This window comes from Clytia hemisphaerica, unplaced genomic scaffold (genome assembly GCF_902728285.1).
Source record: "Clytia hemisphaerica strain Z4C2 unplaced genomic scaffold, Clytia hemisphaerica genome assembly, whole genome shotgun sequence".
Classification (NCBI taxonomy): domain Eukaryota; kingdom Metazoa; phylum Cnidaria; class Hydrozoa; order Leptothecata; family Clytiidae; genus Clytia; species Clytia hemisphaerica.
In genome coordinates, this window is record NW_027104374.1 from 1,014,260 (window position 1) to 1,031,997 (window position 17,738).

Here is a 17,738-nt window from a genome sequence, read left to right on the forward strand (position 1 = left end):
TTAAAATTTCAATTCAAACTTGAATTTGAGACATAACCAGTAGTGTTGCATATGCAGTAACTACTCATCCCTTGATTTAGACCACTTTAAAACGCTTATTCGTATCGTTGCAATCGAGCATTTAAACTTACATTGTTGGTGACAACTTTTCCCACAATGCCCAGACAAGTTTCGTTCGTCGACAATCAACTGCGGACAACACTGTAACATCTCACAAATACGACTCAAATATTTCGATAAAATACCAGACCTACTCGGCCCTTTAACACGCCGTAGAAAACGTTTACCATTTTTGCCGGTGATTTCAAGGCATATCGTATTGTCTAATTTCAAGTCTTTGTGTTTTTTAGATTGGTAGAATTCTCTACTAAATAGTTCTAGTAATTCGTTTGGATCGTTCGCTGCATTAACGATCTCGTGTAAACTTTTACGAATACAATTCTGATGTGGCGGTCCATTCAAATAACCACTTATAGAGTTCGGGAATTTTCGAATGTCATCCGGGTTAAGAAAAGGTCCACATGCACATTTTTGATTAAATGAAAACTGAACTTCGCCACCTTTCCTCATTTCTGGAAAGAAAAGAACAGGGAATACATAGAGATTAAAAAAATGATCTATTGAAAATACTGAAAAACTAGCATATTAGAACACTTTCAATAATGATAGGGAATTGACAAATAAGTACAATATAAAGTTACCTCTCAGATTTCCAAACCTTTGTCTTTCAAAAGGAACATTGGATATGAGTGAGGATTGCTGCTTTTTTAGTTTTCCAGCTTTCCCTCCTGCTTTTCCACCTGCTTTTCCACCAGCCTTACCACCTTTAGCTCCTTTCCCACTAGCAGATCCCCTACCAGCAGCAGGCCGTGGTGTTGTTTTGTTGAGGGAGCCAGGTGGTCTTCCTGGACGACCATGAGTGGTTGTATTTCTGTTTCTTGGAATAGCGTAACCAAGTTTTTTCAACCGTAATGTATCAAGTACTGTGTCAGGATTCAATGAGCTGAAAGATTAAATCAAATAATACATTTATACAAGTTTTTACTTGTTTTTGCTTGTACTTTTGATTTTAATACTTAATTATAATAATTATAATGCTAAACATAAAAGGATGATACAAAAAGTTACTAGGGAATACAAAGAAATATATACCCTGGTGGTTGAAATGGATGACTATTTTTTTCACACCAATGGACAGGAAATATATCAAGAGTGTCGTGACTAACAAACTGATCATAAGTCGAGTCCCAACCGTCAAAGTGTATCCTCAGCAGACTTCCATGGATAGACACAACAGTTGCTGGGCATATCAGTGAAGGTTCCCTCAGATCAACTGCCTCTACCTTGGTGCCCACTTCAAAAGGAGTCACTCTCTTTTTCTAAAAGAAAATAGAGAGTGAGATTAGAATCATAGGTCATAGAAGAATCCCCTAGTCTGATTCCTTCTATTGTTGACAGTTTCAACTCATACTATACAAATTCACTCACTTTATTTCTTTATCATGTAATTTATTAAAAATTAGGCCCATCCCAAGGGCAGAATTGTTGATTGGACCCAAAACAATTTGAAAAAAAATGGAAAGGTGCGAGGAAAATGTTTATGGGGTACTTACTAAATGTAAAAATAGTGATGATGGTGCTGCTATGGATTCAGTCTGTGTCAAATATTTATTCCAGTCAAATTGTTTTTGTTCTGAGTGGACAAGAAGTTGTTATTATTTAGAACGGTTGGTCATGAACACATTGAATAGAGACATCTATCTAACAGAAACTGATACAAAGATATCGATATTTGCACATTTTTTTCATTATCGCTGAAAACCTTTCAAGCTAATAGGTCAAATTTGTATAACACAAAGAAACTAAGAAAATAAATATGACTAGAGAAATTGATCTATACCTCTAGGTGGTGTTAAAAAACATTTATGTTGCTTGGCATAACCAACAGGAAAAATATTTCCACTGCTGGCGTGACAAATGAAAAACGTTTCCGTCATGTCAATGTTGACAACTATGTTATTGTATTCCAATGTTCGTACGACGGAGGCTACAGTGAGTGATAATGGATTCAATGGGTTTAATGCTTCTAATTTCATTCCAACTTCAAACGTTCCAGCGTCTGAAGGTGCACTGCCCATTGATTCCTACAATGGCAGAAGATAAATTCAAATAATTATACAAGATGTAAGATAAATTACAAATAAAGCAAAAGTTTGAAATTCACGCTGATAGTTAATCTCCAAGCAGATTCTGGTACTCTGCACATGACACGCATTCACACTACAGGTCATGGCTCTGGAAGAAAATCTGCCCAGGTTGGCGCACCACTTTTGATCTTTCATCCAGATTTGGATGACCTCAGATCGTCCCATCCACCTTACCTTTTTAGAGCAGAGCGTGGTATGCGCAGAATGGATGATCTGTTATGAGATTAGCTGATGATAGGTTGTATAGGTGGCCAGCAAAGCTCAGATTAATTTTTTATAGAAATATTATGAAAGCAAACTAACCGGTACAAAGCACTCTTGTGGAGCATCATTTGATTCATGAAGATTTTCTGCTATGAATTCGTTCCAATCCGTCTCTGATTTTTCCCAGCCTGAGCAAAATCAATTTAGGAAATAAGGTATTCAATAAATAAAAACAACTAAATACTTCATAATTAATGTATGCCTTACAAAAAAATTTACTCCTTCAAATAATAAGGTATAGGCTAGGGCTAAATTTTGTTACTTCTAAGAAGCAATAAAATTCTTCCATACCAAAAGGTGGAGACAATGCGAGTCCAACAAGTTGTGACCAGCCAACTGGATGAATATCACTTGATAAAAAGTGCGACCAGTGATCAACATCAACACCTTGTTCAAGACCATCGTAGCGTAAACAAAGTCTATCTCCAACTATTTTAACAATAGTGGCTACACACATTGAAAAGTTCTGTCGTTTATCACATACTTCTACTTTACTACCACATTCAAATTTATTATAATGTCCTTTTTGTACTCTGTCCAGAAAATCGGCAGACAATGTTCTACTACCAGATAACTCTGTAAATATAGTTTGCTGCCAGTCTTTGACATCTTTGCTTTTGATTTCTAAAAATTAAAAATAGAACAATTAAAAGTATAAATTTTCTAGATGCACTGTTCCAGGTTTCAGTTCAACAAAGAGCTCATTAAAGTAGCCCAATTTTGTTTGAATAATTGTTTACTAGTTTATGTTTAGGAAGAGTTGTACAAAGTGCTCAAAGGGTAAGTGCTCAAAGTGCTCAAAGGATTTGCCTGAGACCTAGACCTAGACCTAGGCTGACCCTATAAAAAAGTGATTGCTCAATAGTAAAGTAAGGATTCTAAACTGAAAGAAAATTTGACTTACCAGTAGGAGGGACCAGCGGCTTTCTATTCTTGTAACACCATCCAACAGGATGAATATGTTTGGACCTTATATCAATCCAAAAATCATTACTATCATCATCAAATGCTGAGTATCTCAGTAACATCATATTATTATCTACATCGATGACAGTTGATAGCCAATAATAAACATCTGTTTCTTTATTCAAGTCAGAACGGTCATTATTAACTTCGATTTTCATGCCTTTGTGAGCCTCGTTTAAACTTGGAGCTTTAAATGTCTGTAAAAGAAACAGAATGTAATTGTTAAAACTCTTAATCGAGAAAGGATCCTATTTAGAGAAACCAGATCATTTAAAGGGAAACTTTATTAATAGGAAGTACAGAAGATCTCAATGGTAGCACTTTTATGGTATATTGTAAAATATGTACTCTGGCATCAACATGGATCTTGATTGGTTGAAAAATTTAAAAAGATAAAAAGGTTTTTACTCAAATTATTATTTTACTAACAATTTTCGAGCTTTTATTGGAGTATGCGTTTGCTTATCTCCATCTTTTATTCTATTTAGTTTAAATCAATAAAAAGGTAGTATACATTGATAAAAACAAAGAACTTCACCAAATTTTCCCAAGGCTTAGTCAAAATTAATTTGATTTTCCTAATATGCTGAGAAATAACTTGTAAAGACGAAATGGTTGTTTCCCAGTTCATAAAACCCAATTTCTAACAGCATTATCACTTTTTAGAGAGAAGTGTTATATAGTAAAGAATTAAAAACTTACATGTTTAAATAAACGCTCAGAGGCTGGTTTTTCTTGATATTGAGCTAGATAATTATTCCAATCGAAATCTTTATCACTCCAACTTCCTGTATAACTATCTTCATTGTAGTGATTGTCTATCAGTGAGATTTCATCTAAAAGACAAAAACAGTATCAAGTCAATTTCAAACCCGGAGAAAAAAAGTTGAAGTTGAGGAAAGGAAAAGGGATCTTAATATTAGTAAAAACAAATGAAGCTCATCACTTATTGTATTGTATCAAGTTTATTTTGCTTGAAACTGCTCCACAAAAATGACAAGACCTTTTTAATATCACAATACAAGTTCTGTCTGTTGCTTCTTACCATATTTATTTTCAGCATTTATATCATCTAGTGAGACTTGCTGTAATCCTGATTCAATACTTGGAGTTGCTTCATTTGTATCAATCTTAAGCTGGAAAATATAAAATCGTCAATTTATAATATGGTATGCTCAGTAGCAAAACCAGTAAAAACATTTAACAATAGTGTTAGCAGGTCCCAGAAAAAATTGATTTTATGTAATTTTACCTTTTTTAGTTTAACGCCGGGTCTGTGAATTTTTCTTTTGTTTGATCTATTATTTGTACTATTTAATTGTACTGGTTTCGGTGGATGTTTCTTTTGTGGATGGAGGGCTGCAAAACGTTTGGAACATTCCAGGGTACAGAATTTCTTACTCTTTTGGTAAAATTCATCTTCATGCCCAAGGGCTCCACAAAATTCACATGTAACTAAAGAAAAAATTCAAGAAAAAGTCAGATGTGCATAGATTATTAAAATGAGATGCAATTTAAGGAAATTTTCTTTTGATGGCAAAAAAACAGAATATGATTAAAATATCTTACTTTCACCTCCAGGCTCTTTTTTTATCTCATCTTCATTTCTTGGGGTACCATCAAATAAGAATTGATTCTGAAGTAAAGAAGAAAACCAATTTATATATAACAGTGATTGAAATTCAACAATCATTTCAAAACTTTACTTTAAATCCATCCAGTTATATCAGCAAAAATAAAGAATGTAGGTTTGTTTAGTCCAATACGCCAATTTAAAGTTTGATAGGCCTAATGTTAACCAGAATTCACAGCACTAATAAAAAATAACTGTTCTTCAATTAAGGAATGTGTACACCTTTCTTCACACATTCTCTTTAACTGGTCATATCTTAAAAACAATAAATTTTTATATATACTTCAAAAGTATATATTTTCTGAGAGCCAGTAATATTTTCTAAAATAATGGTAATAATTTAAGTTGAATTTTAAAAGCTGAGAAGGATATAATTAAAATCTTAAGAATTTTAACATTACCACCTATTTCAAAGAAGTTAAAGTCACCCATTGTTTACATTGACTTTAACTTGTCTTTATCTCAACTCTCAAATATTGTTTGAAAAAATTTAAGAATATATAAGCATACATTTTCATGGAAGCTGTTTTCTGTAGTTTGAGAGGTTTCATGCTCTTCCAGGGTCAGTTCATTAGCATTATTGATCATATCAAAATTTTGGTCATCAGTTGCTGATATTGGGCCATTTGGAAGTAAGATTTCATTATGAATTTCGTTGTGAGAGTCAAACAAATCCAATGTTTCATGATCAAGGTCAGAAGAGGGAGGAACATGAAGCTAAAATAAAATTGAAAGAAAAGGTTCACAAGCTAGTCATTGTGGATAAAAAAAAATCCGCCTCAGGGTGTGGTCTATTTTCCCACCCCACACCTAGGGCAGGGGTTTATAAGATTATAAGGCAACAAAAGAATCTGTCAAAAGGTACTATAATTATAGTTTACTAATAAGGGTTGAGAGCTCCAAAGGCCATTAAATCTAAATGAAAGTTTTCAAAGTGACTGAAGGAATTTAGAATAATCTCATCCTCGACATCAATTCTCAGATTGCATCCATTTTCATATTAAATGAAGAAAGCATAACCAAATATATACTTACCATTATATTGTTATCTGCTAAGTTATGATCATTGGAATTTAATGAACCCTGTAAGGCTCCATGTGTATCATCTAAAGGATTAAAAGCAATGTGAATTAATGTCATGAAGTGAAAAAAACTGAGATATCGAGATATTGAGCTTCAAAAAGCGCAAAAACTGGACAAAACAGCTGTTTCTGGCTGGAAAACACCTATACTTACAATATATCTCTAATCTTAATTTTTTGAGAGCTTTCCAAAAATATACAAGAGGTCTCCGTTTTCTCAAGCTAAAATTTTCATTAATTTTTGACCCTTTGATTTTTGCCTGAGACCGTCATATTCCCCTACCCCTTAGCTTTCCAAAAATGTATAACAAGTGCCATGACCAAAACAATCGAACGGTTTTACAAAATGCCCTCTACTATTTTATTAACACAAATTTTTTTAATTTGTGTTAATAAAATGACTAGTAATATTTGTGTAATAATAAGGTACATTAAAAGAACTGCACATCCAAAGAACAGCTGAATACAAAAACTGGCTTGGTTCAGAAAAAGAGCTTACCCATTGCACTGGCATCTCCACCAGATTGTGAGAGCTAAAATGAAATATAATTCATACCTTTAATGAAACTTTGATAAAAAATTTTTTTTGAGACAACACCATTTTAGCACCAATGACCATAAAGAGACCAAACATAATTACTCCAAAAAATTAGCTGACTTAACTTTGCGAATGAAATTAATGGCTTTTTACTACCAAATCATGAATGTTGGCTGCTGAAATAATACCAATTAACATTTTAAAAGTACGTAAGTTGGTCTAATGTCAACACCCTCCTTATTAAAGATGGGAATAAAAGGAAGGTCTGAATCACTGATAGACAAAATATTTTTTCCTCTCTAATCGCTAAGCAAAAAAAAAGGGTTTCCATCAGCAATTCCGACCTTCATATTATTCCTAATTCTAAAGAAGGGTGTGGGAAATAGAAAAGGGATGTCGATATTGGGCCAACTAACGATAGTGATTTGACATTTTTTGAGGATAAGACCTTTTGAAACTTCTATTAAGACTTAATTTTGTGGAAGACACCCAAATTGTAAGATCCGTGAAACTTAATCTTTGCGATAATTTATCCCATTAAAGTATTCCTAGACTATATCTAATAAACAACCAAATCCTAACCACACCAAAACCAGACTTCGTCATTTGAAAACTTCAGATCCTAAGGTCCGAAGTCTAGCATTAAAACTCAGAGCTAAAACTCTACCCGTCCAACCTTATTTAGAGCGCTTCCAAATCGTTTGTGGTTGTAAGATTTTGTGGGAATTTCCCTTTTTTCTCAAATATTATGACTTTGATTGTACTTTGCACACCAGATAGTTGCTATGGCAGAAGTAGACAAAGTATGTCAGCATCTGTCAGCATTACACAAAGTTACGATAGATAAGGGCAAATAAGCCCGGCACTGAACTCTAAAATTTACTGGATGTTAGGGTAAATCCAGCTACCTTTTTTTAAGGTTCTGTGTTGTTTACCTCCACATTTTGATGGATCTGTAGTCGTTTGGGAGAACACGACGGGGTCTAATAAATAGCAAATTAATCCAGGTCCAGCCAGTAAAACAGAATAAATTATCTTGTATCTAGGTAGAATTTTCTGGCTGCTCTTTTTGGAATCAATACCGTAACTTGGTTCTAATTCCGACACCCTTTTTATCAACTGAACCGGATAGAAAGGTCAAAACTATTTTTCTTTGCTTAGTGGTCAGGGAGGAATAATACTTTTTCAATCAATGATTCAAATTTTTCTTTTATTCCTGTCTCTAAAGTAAAGAAGGGTGTTGGAATTAGACAAGGGATGTCAATATGAGACCAACTTACGGTATTCTTTGCAATTCCTGACTATACTTCAAGTGACTTATTACCTTAAAGATTTCTCTGTTGACAAAGATATTTCTTGCCACCAAAGATTCTACCGTCACGGCTCTAACTGGGACGATTGACAACATGGGATGGCAATTCGGCCACCATTCACCGAACCTCAAAAGTCATTTAATCACATAACCACAAATCATAGATAGCAAATGATGTGAATACGCAACTCTCACCAGCTGCTCAGCAGGTAGGCTTTCACACCGCAAAAGGAACAAATCTTGCAACGAGATACGCGTAAATGTGATCGCGTGCATTTGCGTAAGCGTCCGAACAAAGATATAAAAAAGTCTGTTCTGCCGTGGAAAATTGTGAGTGAGATCTGTTATCAACACTTGGTAACTTTGACATGTCAATCAATCGCGCACGCTTGAATATAGTCTCTAGAGAAAAACAACACAAAAAATGGCGTCAAGATGTGAGCAGCGTGTGTGTAATTAAATTGTTAATTACTTAACTTCAAATTATGTACTTTTAAAATGCTTTAAAAATACATTTGGTTGTGATTGTGGGATGACTACCGTCAATTGCTCTAACTTGGGACTATCTGAAAAATCATGGGTTGGCAATTCGGCCACCATTTCACCGAACCTCCAAGGTTATTTTTATATGCAATTTTTAATTTTAAGTTTATTTTCAAGACAAATACATATATTTTTATCACTATTTCAGGGTTCGAATTACAGCTTTTAGATTTAGCGACCAAAAACGATTTCCCAACTCAAAAATGGGAAGTTAAATGATTATAAGACAACACCTATTTTGCTACCTACACATTTTGTTTATCTATTGCTCTACCAAATTGATGCCTCGTAACTTTCTTCATTCGTTTATCTATTGCTTTATCTACTTGCTACTTCGCTACTTTCTTCATTCGTTTATCTATTGCTTTATCTACTCGTTACTTCCCTATTTTCTTCATTCGTTAATCTATTGCTTTATCTACTCGCTACTTTGCTACTTTATTCACTCGTTTATCTATTGCTTTATCAACTTGCTACTTTGCTACTTTCTTCATTTGTTTATCTATTGCTTTATCTACTCGCTACTTCCCTATTTTCTTCATTCGTTAATCTATTGCTTTATCTATTGCTACTTTGCTACTTTATTCACTCGTTTATCTATTGCTTTATCTATTGCTACTTCGCTACTTTATTCACTCGTTTATCTATTGCTTTATCTACCCGCTACTTTAAAACTTCACTATACTTTGCTTTGTCTATAATCACTTAGTCTTACTTTGCTTTTCTCAAGAAATGTATTGAAGATATTTTCGCATTTTCTTCCAAACAACATCGCAAAATACTAAAAATGCTTTGCAAACAATGAAAATTTTTTACCTGCGGCGCTCCTTTTTTACCTTGCTTTGCTCGAAAAAATAGCAAAGCTCCTTAAATTTATAATTCGAACCCTGTATTTATTTACCTTTATTTATATTCTTTTTTGCAAGATAATATTTGTGAGAATAGGTTTTGTAAAACCTCCTGTAAATTATCGAATAGAAATAGAAAAGTCATTAATTTGAGTCAATATGAACGGCAAATTATAAAATACACAAATTCAATTTTGCACCGAGTAGGCTTTCCAAATCGAAATATGAAAAAAATCTGTAGTGGAACACACACGAAGAAGAACAAATTAGTGGCAAAACAAGTTACACACTCATTATTTGTTAAGCCCATTGGGGGATAGGCGGTTAGGCAGCAGGCGTTCTCTACCGTCAACTGCTCTAACTTGGGACTATCTGACAAAACATGGGACGGCAATTCGGCCACCATTTCACCGAACCTCCAAAGTCATTTGATTTGAGTTAATGAGCGGCGTATTAAAAAATACACAATTTCTCTTTCGCACCCAGTAGGCTTTTAAATCGAAATATGAAAAAAATCTGTAGTGGAACACACGCAAGTGTCTGTGCACTCTCAGAGGAATGAAGAAGTATGATTGATAAACTTGGTGGAGTTATCAAAACAAATTTGTTGTCAAAGAGATTTAACAGTAAGTGAAAATACAGACAAGATATCAACCAGTCCCATGTTTTGACCAATCGTCCCAAGTTAGAGCAGTTGACGGTAATTCTCTAATCGGCGTCTGGTCATTTTGAATTAAAACAAAAAAATTAAAAAGGGCGCACTATCAGTGAAAGTTATTGTGACATGTTATGATAGAAAGTATGATTGATAAACTTGGTGGAGTTATCAATAATTGATCTGTTAGCAGAAAATAGTAAGAAAATGGCCAGATTCAAATCATGCTTCGCCAATGATCCTTAGAGCAGTTCGGTAAAATTTGATTTAAACTGGTAAAAGGGGTCTAAGTCATCCTCATTACACTTTTTTGGAAAGTTTTTTAAAAAATTTATAAAAGCTTTCGAAAGAGCTATGTTACATCAAACAGATCTTCAGTCAAGTTTATAATATCCCTTTAACAAGCTTTTACGTGTGACGTCATAGTTGGCGTTTGTTTTAGAAGCAGCACACATCTGTGTTGATTAAATGATTATCCTCTATTTTAACGGCTTGATCGTAGAATGTCTATAAATTTATTATGATTTAATTCATTGCATCTAAAATTCCATGATAGATGGAATTGGAATACCTATCAAAATGCTTGTTCTAAGTGCGATTACAAAGATATTTTTTTTATCCAAAAAAGCTTTTTGAGCCATTACAAGACGTGTTTCTAAAAATGTGCCTTTTGCAAGCTGATTTATGGCCTAAAGTGCAACCATGACGTGCCAAAAATACTTTTTCAAAAATGGAAAATTCAAGTATCAATACTTTAATCAATTAAAAGATTTTAAGTTCGCCTTTTTTCCAAATTTTTTTCTATCAGAGCTTTCCAATGTAAAAAATTGAAGTACTGAAGTTTCTGACTTAATCCCCTTAAAGTATCAAAACAAATTTGCTGTCAAAAGTGATTTAACAGTAAGTGAAATTAAATACAGGCCAGATATCAACAATCCCATGTTTTGACCAATCGTCCCAAGTCAGAGCTGTTGACGGTATGATATAATTTGAATAAACATAAAAATTTGTACTACCATGAAGTCGGGTATCTTGCATCAGTGGAGGGAAACTTGCATAGCCATCAAATGACTGACCAACCAAAGCAGCAAAATTTCAAAACAAATGAACTACGCAGCTGCTTCCGCTCGCAAGAGCTCCGCTTGCAGGCTCTACTCTACCATTTTGTTTTGATTTAACTTTGTATTTCAGTGATCAGCCAGGTCATTCATTTGAGGGCTATGCAAGTTTCCTTCCACTGATGCAAGTTACCCAACTTCACGGTACTTTTTAGCCTTTATTTTTATTTTTAAATGTTTTTATATGCAGTAAAAATGAACATTCATGTTTAATAAATATATATATATAGATAGGATAGATAGATTGACAGTATAGACTTAAACTTGTATACCAAGATTACGGGATTTCGAGTACGGGCTAATTTTACTTTCGCTTTGAGCGGTTTCATTTTCGATTTCAAACCAACATCTTAGCAACGGAGTGCTCGCCCATAGTTTCAGGGGTTTGTGCAAAAATTTAAACATTGAAAATTTTCCAAATCCCCCATTTCGATTAATGCAATGAAAAATGAAACTTTTCTATGTTTCACTTTTTTGCACCTATTCTTCAAAATGAAAATATTTAAGATTTTTAAAGTTCTTCTTTTATTCAATGATTGCTGGGAAGCAATCAGTAGAAGAGACCACTTTCGTTTTTGTTGCAGATTTCTATAAAAACTTCTCTCAGGGATTACTTGTCAATGTAATGTACATGTACACATGTGTTGTGTCTACTTGTCAGAATTGTATTGTTGTATAAAAGGAAAAGATAAAAGAGGTAAGACTAGCCTAGTTTCTAATCCTGATATAGGAGTTTAAGTTTAGACTGATTGATAGATATTTTAGAGTGGTTGTATTGGAGGAGATTCCGATAAGGCATATTTAGCTGTGTGGAATACAGTCAAATCTTTCCTCAGGCATTATTCAAAAATATCCTACCAAAATCAATTTCATATTTTCCAGTTTTTACCCTCCCTATTACAGTTAGGGAAACCATCCAGGATCCTGCCATTCTATAAGCCAGTAAAATCTAAATGACACTTGTAAACTTAAGTTTCTTACCATTTTCCATCGAAAACAACCAAAAACAATGCTACTTCCCAAAGCCGGAGACCAAAACAAATTATCTTCCAAGATTATGGCGCCCTTTTGGATCTATTGTTAAGGCCATCTAAAATGGTGGAAAGAGTTGCGGAAAGACAAAGGCGCCCGTTGCTTCGAGGGTGGTAATGCCAAAACGCCCAATATGATCTTCCAACAGAAGGCGAGTTAGTTGCCGCGCGAGTTACGTCATGCACTCCACCGCAGCGCATAACAAAGCGTGTTTAAATGAATATCATTAATTATAAGAATATCTTATGTGCTTACTTTCAGTAAACTTCGAGTGCTTCATTAAAGATGAAGAAGGTAAGAAGATAAAAAATGCGCTGGATAATTTTCATTGTAACAGTTTGATCAATCATCGCTGAAAGTTTGAAAAAGTTTTTCCGACGCAAAAGAAATTGTCAGCCAATTAAAAGCACAGTGTGCTTATACTTACTATGTTTGCTACATCGTCTAGGCTAAAAAAAGTGCGAAAAGACACGAACGCCATTTTTTATTGAGTGACGTTATGATTTTTTTGATTGCGGCCGCGTTCGCAATCGAATCTCAATCGAATATTACCGCAATTTTCAGATTCGATTGATATTCGATTGTGTTCGATTCATTGACCCCCGGATTGTTCATTGCATAATTTCTACGGGAAATCGAAAGTAATTTCATTCAGCTTGTGATGTTTGAGAGCTTGGATGTTGGGAAGCTGCAAGAATAAAGCCAGACGATCTCAATCGAACCAGTCGAACAACAATGGAACCAATCGAATATTACCCAGAATTTTGACGTTCAATTGAGATTCGATTGCGTTCGACAATCGAATTTCAATCGGTCGATTGCGTTCGATTTGGTTCGATTGGTTCGATCGTCGATTGAGATCGTCTGGTTATTTTACAGGGCAGAAAACATAATTTCTCAAAACATACAGAATGAGATGTGCCAGCAGGACCCAATCAGACAAGGATTTTGGGGTTGAAAGAAGCCGAAAAAAACGATAAATTAAGACAATCATCTTACCACTAATGTCTCTGGTACTTGCAATGGATCCATATATCAAAACGCATGGAAAACATAGTTAAAAATCAAGATAAAAGCAAAGATTTCTCATCAGACACATGCAAGCGTTGTTGTTCATACCGTAAATGTTCCAAAACAGGTCAATAATTAGTCGAACCGGGCTGGCCGTCTATACCACGGAAGCGCAACGGATACCGTGAATATCTTACATGAATCTTTGTCGAAAAAAATTTTTGTTTGTGAATTTCTGCATTGATATAATATCAAGTATTAGTCCATACCTCCGTAAATGTGAGCTTTCTTGGTCAAAATAAAGCAGTAATTTTACAGTAGAATTGTTGCTTTTTTTGCAAAATAAAATCCTTAAAATTTTAGTATAGCTGCCGAGCCATAACAGAGCGGGTGACACTTCTCTCAATGAAATTTAATTTTCCCGGAGTACAGTCGCCCAGACCAGTGATATTGATTACAAATCTAAAATAGATACTTTTAAGAAAAAGCCCAAACTTTTCCTTTTTTTACATCAAATTTACAATAATATTTACTTGAATTTAATATATATCAAAATTTTGAAGTTTATTGTTAAAAATATAAAATCATTACTCGGTCTGGGTTTTATATTTTTTTCAAAAATGACGAAATCTTAAAATAAGGCTCTGTCTAGATAATAAAGATATATTTTCTAGTTTTTCATCAATTCTAAAATTTTGACTTTTCGGAAGATTTTTCTCAGAAAGTTTAGCTGTGAAACTTTTAATATTACCTTTTTTTTCTTATAAATGAGGTATTTCTCTAAATTATCCAGAAATTCGTTGAATCTCTGCAAAAAAATCGAAAATATTTACCTTGTAATGTAGCTGGGTCTTTAAAAGCGGGCGGTACATAAATTTGAAATCGAAAGTGATTTCCGAGCAGAAGCGGATTGAAAACAATCAAAACAAACCAAGAAAAAACTGGAAAAGTTTCTTTCTTTTTTGGTATTTTTCATTGAATTTGAATGTTTATTTGCCTTCTTTAAAGCTAGAAACAGGAAAGACGGAATCGTTGATGAAAACTATATTAGCATCCAGCGAGGACCTTTTTTTAAACATCTGTTTCTCAGGCATAGCATATAGCCTTCCTGGAAAATTTGATCTGTCTGTCTGTTGCTGTTGGATGTATGGAACGCCATAGCTGCCATAAGTGCTCTTTTTATGCACTCTTTTTTCATTATGATGCGCTCTTTTCATTCGCTCTTTTTTTTTCGGTTCGCTCTTTTATTCGCTCTTTCGGTTGTTCGCTGATACAGTGTGAAGGCTTCTTCATAAAGACGAAAGTGACATGTACATGTATCTATTTTTCGGATCCGGCATGCGGGAATAGTGTCAGGACCTGCAGGCGACCTAGTAGGGTTGGGTATGGGTGTGGTTTGGGTGTGGTTACGTATCAGATTGGCTAGGAATTGGGTTATTATCAGTTAGGGTTAGGGTTGGCCAGACGGTGTCAATCGAACAGTACAACTTCGAACAAAAATCGCAATCGAACCAATCCAGTATGGATTCCACGAAATCTCGCGCCAAAGATATTTTTCCGTGCAGCAAGCCTCACGCCAAGCAAAATTTCTTTTGTACCAACATTCAATTTTTCAATAAGGGTGCAAGATGGGAAAAGAGTAATAAATTGACGCGAGCGCAAGCGAGCAAAAGCAAATTTAGCCAAATGGAAGCTAAAAATCGATGGATTATGGAGTCATTCACGCCGAGCTGGAATTATTACTATACGCCAACTGAAAATCAAACAATCTTTGTAAGTACCCTTACGCCAATGCGCCAAAGCAAAAACGTTTCAGTTGTACGCCGAAGAACTTCGGCGTTAGTTACACGAAATCCATACTGGGAACCAATCGAACGTAATCGAACGTGATCGAATAATTGCGATTCGATTGTCGATTCCTGGGTAATATTCGATTGCGTTCGAGTAAGGTTAGATTGGTTTGATTGATTGTTGACTATGTTCGATTGGTTCGATTGATTGTCAATTACATTGGATTAATCTTCGATATCGTTCGATTACGATTATGTACGATGAGTTTGATTGCGATTAAATTAAATTGGATCACTCTGTTAGAGCTTCTTAGCGTGGGCGGCCGAGCGCTTAAGTACCATACTAAAGCGAATAAAATCTAATACAATTGAATCAATCGAACGTAATCGAATACAATCGAAAGTAATCGAAGCAATCGAACAGCAAATCCTGGGTAATATTTGATTGCGATTCGATTGCGTTCGACAATCGAATTGCAATTATTCGATTGCGTTCAATTGTGTTCGATTGATTCGGCGTTCGATTCGTTCGATTGACACCGTCTGGGGTTGGATGGAGCTCGAAACAAGCACTCTTTTGTGATTTTCTCTTAATACCAGTCTGGTCTGTAGTTTGTACAATATAAATAGCCATCAGAAACACTTTCCTGGCATGAATCCGTGGAGCAGTGGATAAGGCATTGGATCTCTAAACATCAGAACTTTGCATTTAGTGGGTTTGAATCCCACCAGTGGCGACCTGTCGATAAGTAATTCAGCAAGTTAGAAAACATAGAAAATAACTCACAAAGAACCAGAAAGTCAGAAAAACTACGAACAAGAGACTGGAAAGTACGAAATAAGTCCAGATCTGTCTTTCGTCTTTATGAAGAAGCCACAACCCGCTCATATGCTCTTTTCGTTCGCTCATTCGCTCTTTGCGTTTGCTCCTTTTTATTCGCTTGTTTGTTGCGCTCTTTTCATTCGCTCTTTTTATGTGCTCTTTTTATGCGCTCTTCGCATTAGTCAGAAAATCTGCCTAATACTATCTTCGCTTTCTGATTTGAATGATGGCGCTGCGATAGGACGTCAGAGGGAACCCCTTGACAGTTTTCTGTCGGCGCATGCGTCAATTTTTGAAAATGATTCAAAATTGCGCAATATCCGTGGTTGTTTAATTAAAAATAAAATGGCCGTATTGTTTGTCTTTAAATAATGTTTTTATCTTAGTGAGGAAAACCACGGCTTAATTATTGATTTTGACTAACTGCCGTTCAAAACACAATCTAATTCCGAAAATCAGAAAGTTTATGAAGCAATTCTACAGTGAAGATCTCAAATTAAAGAAGAAAATCAATCTAATCACATTGAGAAAAAAATGGAAGTCTTTCCTTTTGCCATTAAGAAAAAGTAATATTCGATGCTGTTGCTAATATGTATACTCGCTTTCTTTTTCATACGACTGGCTTCCTATAATTCTCTACTTTATCTTTTATCTACGTTGGAAGTGCAATTTCTACGCTAATACGGCAAAAAGTATATTGAATAGAATGCCCTCTGATTCGCTGTGTTAAAAACAAAATAGAGAGAGTTTCGTGGTCGCACGTCTTTTTTAAAATATCCTCTCAATATCTTGATTTTGTTTGAGATATAGATCTTTAGTAGATACAACCAAGGGGATGTAAATAAATCTTCGAGAAGTCGAAGGCAAAATGGTAGATAAGATACGGTAGAAATGAACGAAGATCTTATAGTCCCTACAGTAGGATCAGTGGTAAAAGATGCTTGTTTATTTCTAAATTGGGTGATTAATTTTACACTTTTTGAACAAAATCTTTTGGCTTTTACATCTGAAAACACAAGTGAGGAAGACATTTTTGTTCATTATGTTTTATATACAACAGAAAAAGTAAAAACACTTATAAAATAGTGATTTTTCTTCTCTTTTAAAAAATTAAAGTTCATGTTCAACTTTTATGTTTTTTTTTCTTCTGCGAATGAATAATTATGGTGTCAACCCCTCTAATTATGCGAAGACCATAGTTATAAATTAAAAAAAGAGGGAATTCTGATTGGTTTTGAATTCAAATTTGGTGTGACAGTTAATAATAATAGTTTCAGTTACATAATTTGTGGGTTCCACTGGACTCTCTACTTTTTCCTCCATCAGAATTAGTAAAGGCAAAAAGTAGTTGAGCTCCAGCTCCTGGACTATCTTTGCATGCGCTCTCTGTTCTGCTAATTATCAGTTCGGGATTTTATCCATTCTGCAAATTATGAGTTCCGTAGATTTAGCGTTCTGTAAAGTAGCCTTTTTTCAATCCGGCGTTTGTATGGACTCAATGCTCCTAATGTACCTAGACTGCTCCTTCTCTAATCCTTCTGAGTACTCATCGCTCTGGGTTTAACAATTGAGCCTTACCTTTCCTGGGTGTTCGTCAAAGTAGACTTTAGTCGTCCCGTGTTTGCAATTTAGTCTTACCTTATCTCAAGTATCCAACTGGGTTTACGATCAAGCCTTCCCTAATTGCCAGTACCCATCACTCTGGGTTTACAATCAAGCATTCTCTTATCCCGAACACCTATCACTCTGGGTTTACAATTTGGTCTTCCTTCATCCAGCTCCTATCACCCTGGGTTTCCAGACGGTGTCAATCGAACGAATCGAACGCCGAATCAATTGAAAGCAATTGAACACAATCGAATAATTGCAATTCGATTGTCGACCGCAATCAAATTGCAATCGAATATTACCCAGGA

At 34.8% G+C, this 17,738-nt stretch overlaps 1 protein-coding gene across 1 annotated transcript; it reads right to left on the bottom strand.

Moving 5' to 3' along the window:
* Positions 1-45: 45 nt before the first annotated feature.
* LOC136818802 (MBT domain-containing protein 1-like) lies at positions 46-13,331 on the bottom strand. Its single transcript, XM_067075039.1, has 16 exons — positions 13,198-13,331; positions 6,652-6,685; positions 6,106-6,176; positions 5,581-5,787; positions 5,007-5,073; positions 4,690-4,892; positions 4,483-4,573; positions 4,140-4,273; positions 3,376-3,634; positions 2,763-3,095; positions 2,511-2,599; positions 1,901-2,144; positions 1,614-1,693; positions 1,153-1,379; positions 702-1,003; positions 46-572 (listed from the first exon to the last, which is right to left on the bottom strand). The coding sequence occupies exons 1-16, from the start codon at positions 13,228-13,230 to the stop codon at positions 61-63; spliced, it is 2,886 nt and encodes a 961-aa protein (XP_066931140.1). The 5' UTR covers positions 13,231-13,331; the 3' UTR covers positions 46-60.
* Positions 13,332-17,738: the final 4,407 nt, after the last annotated feature.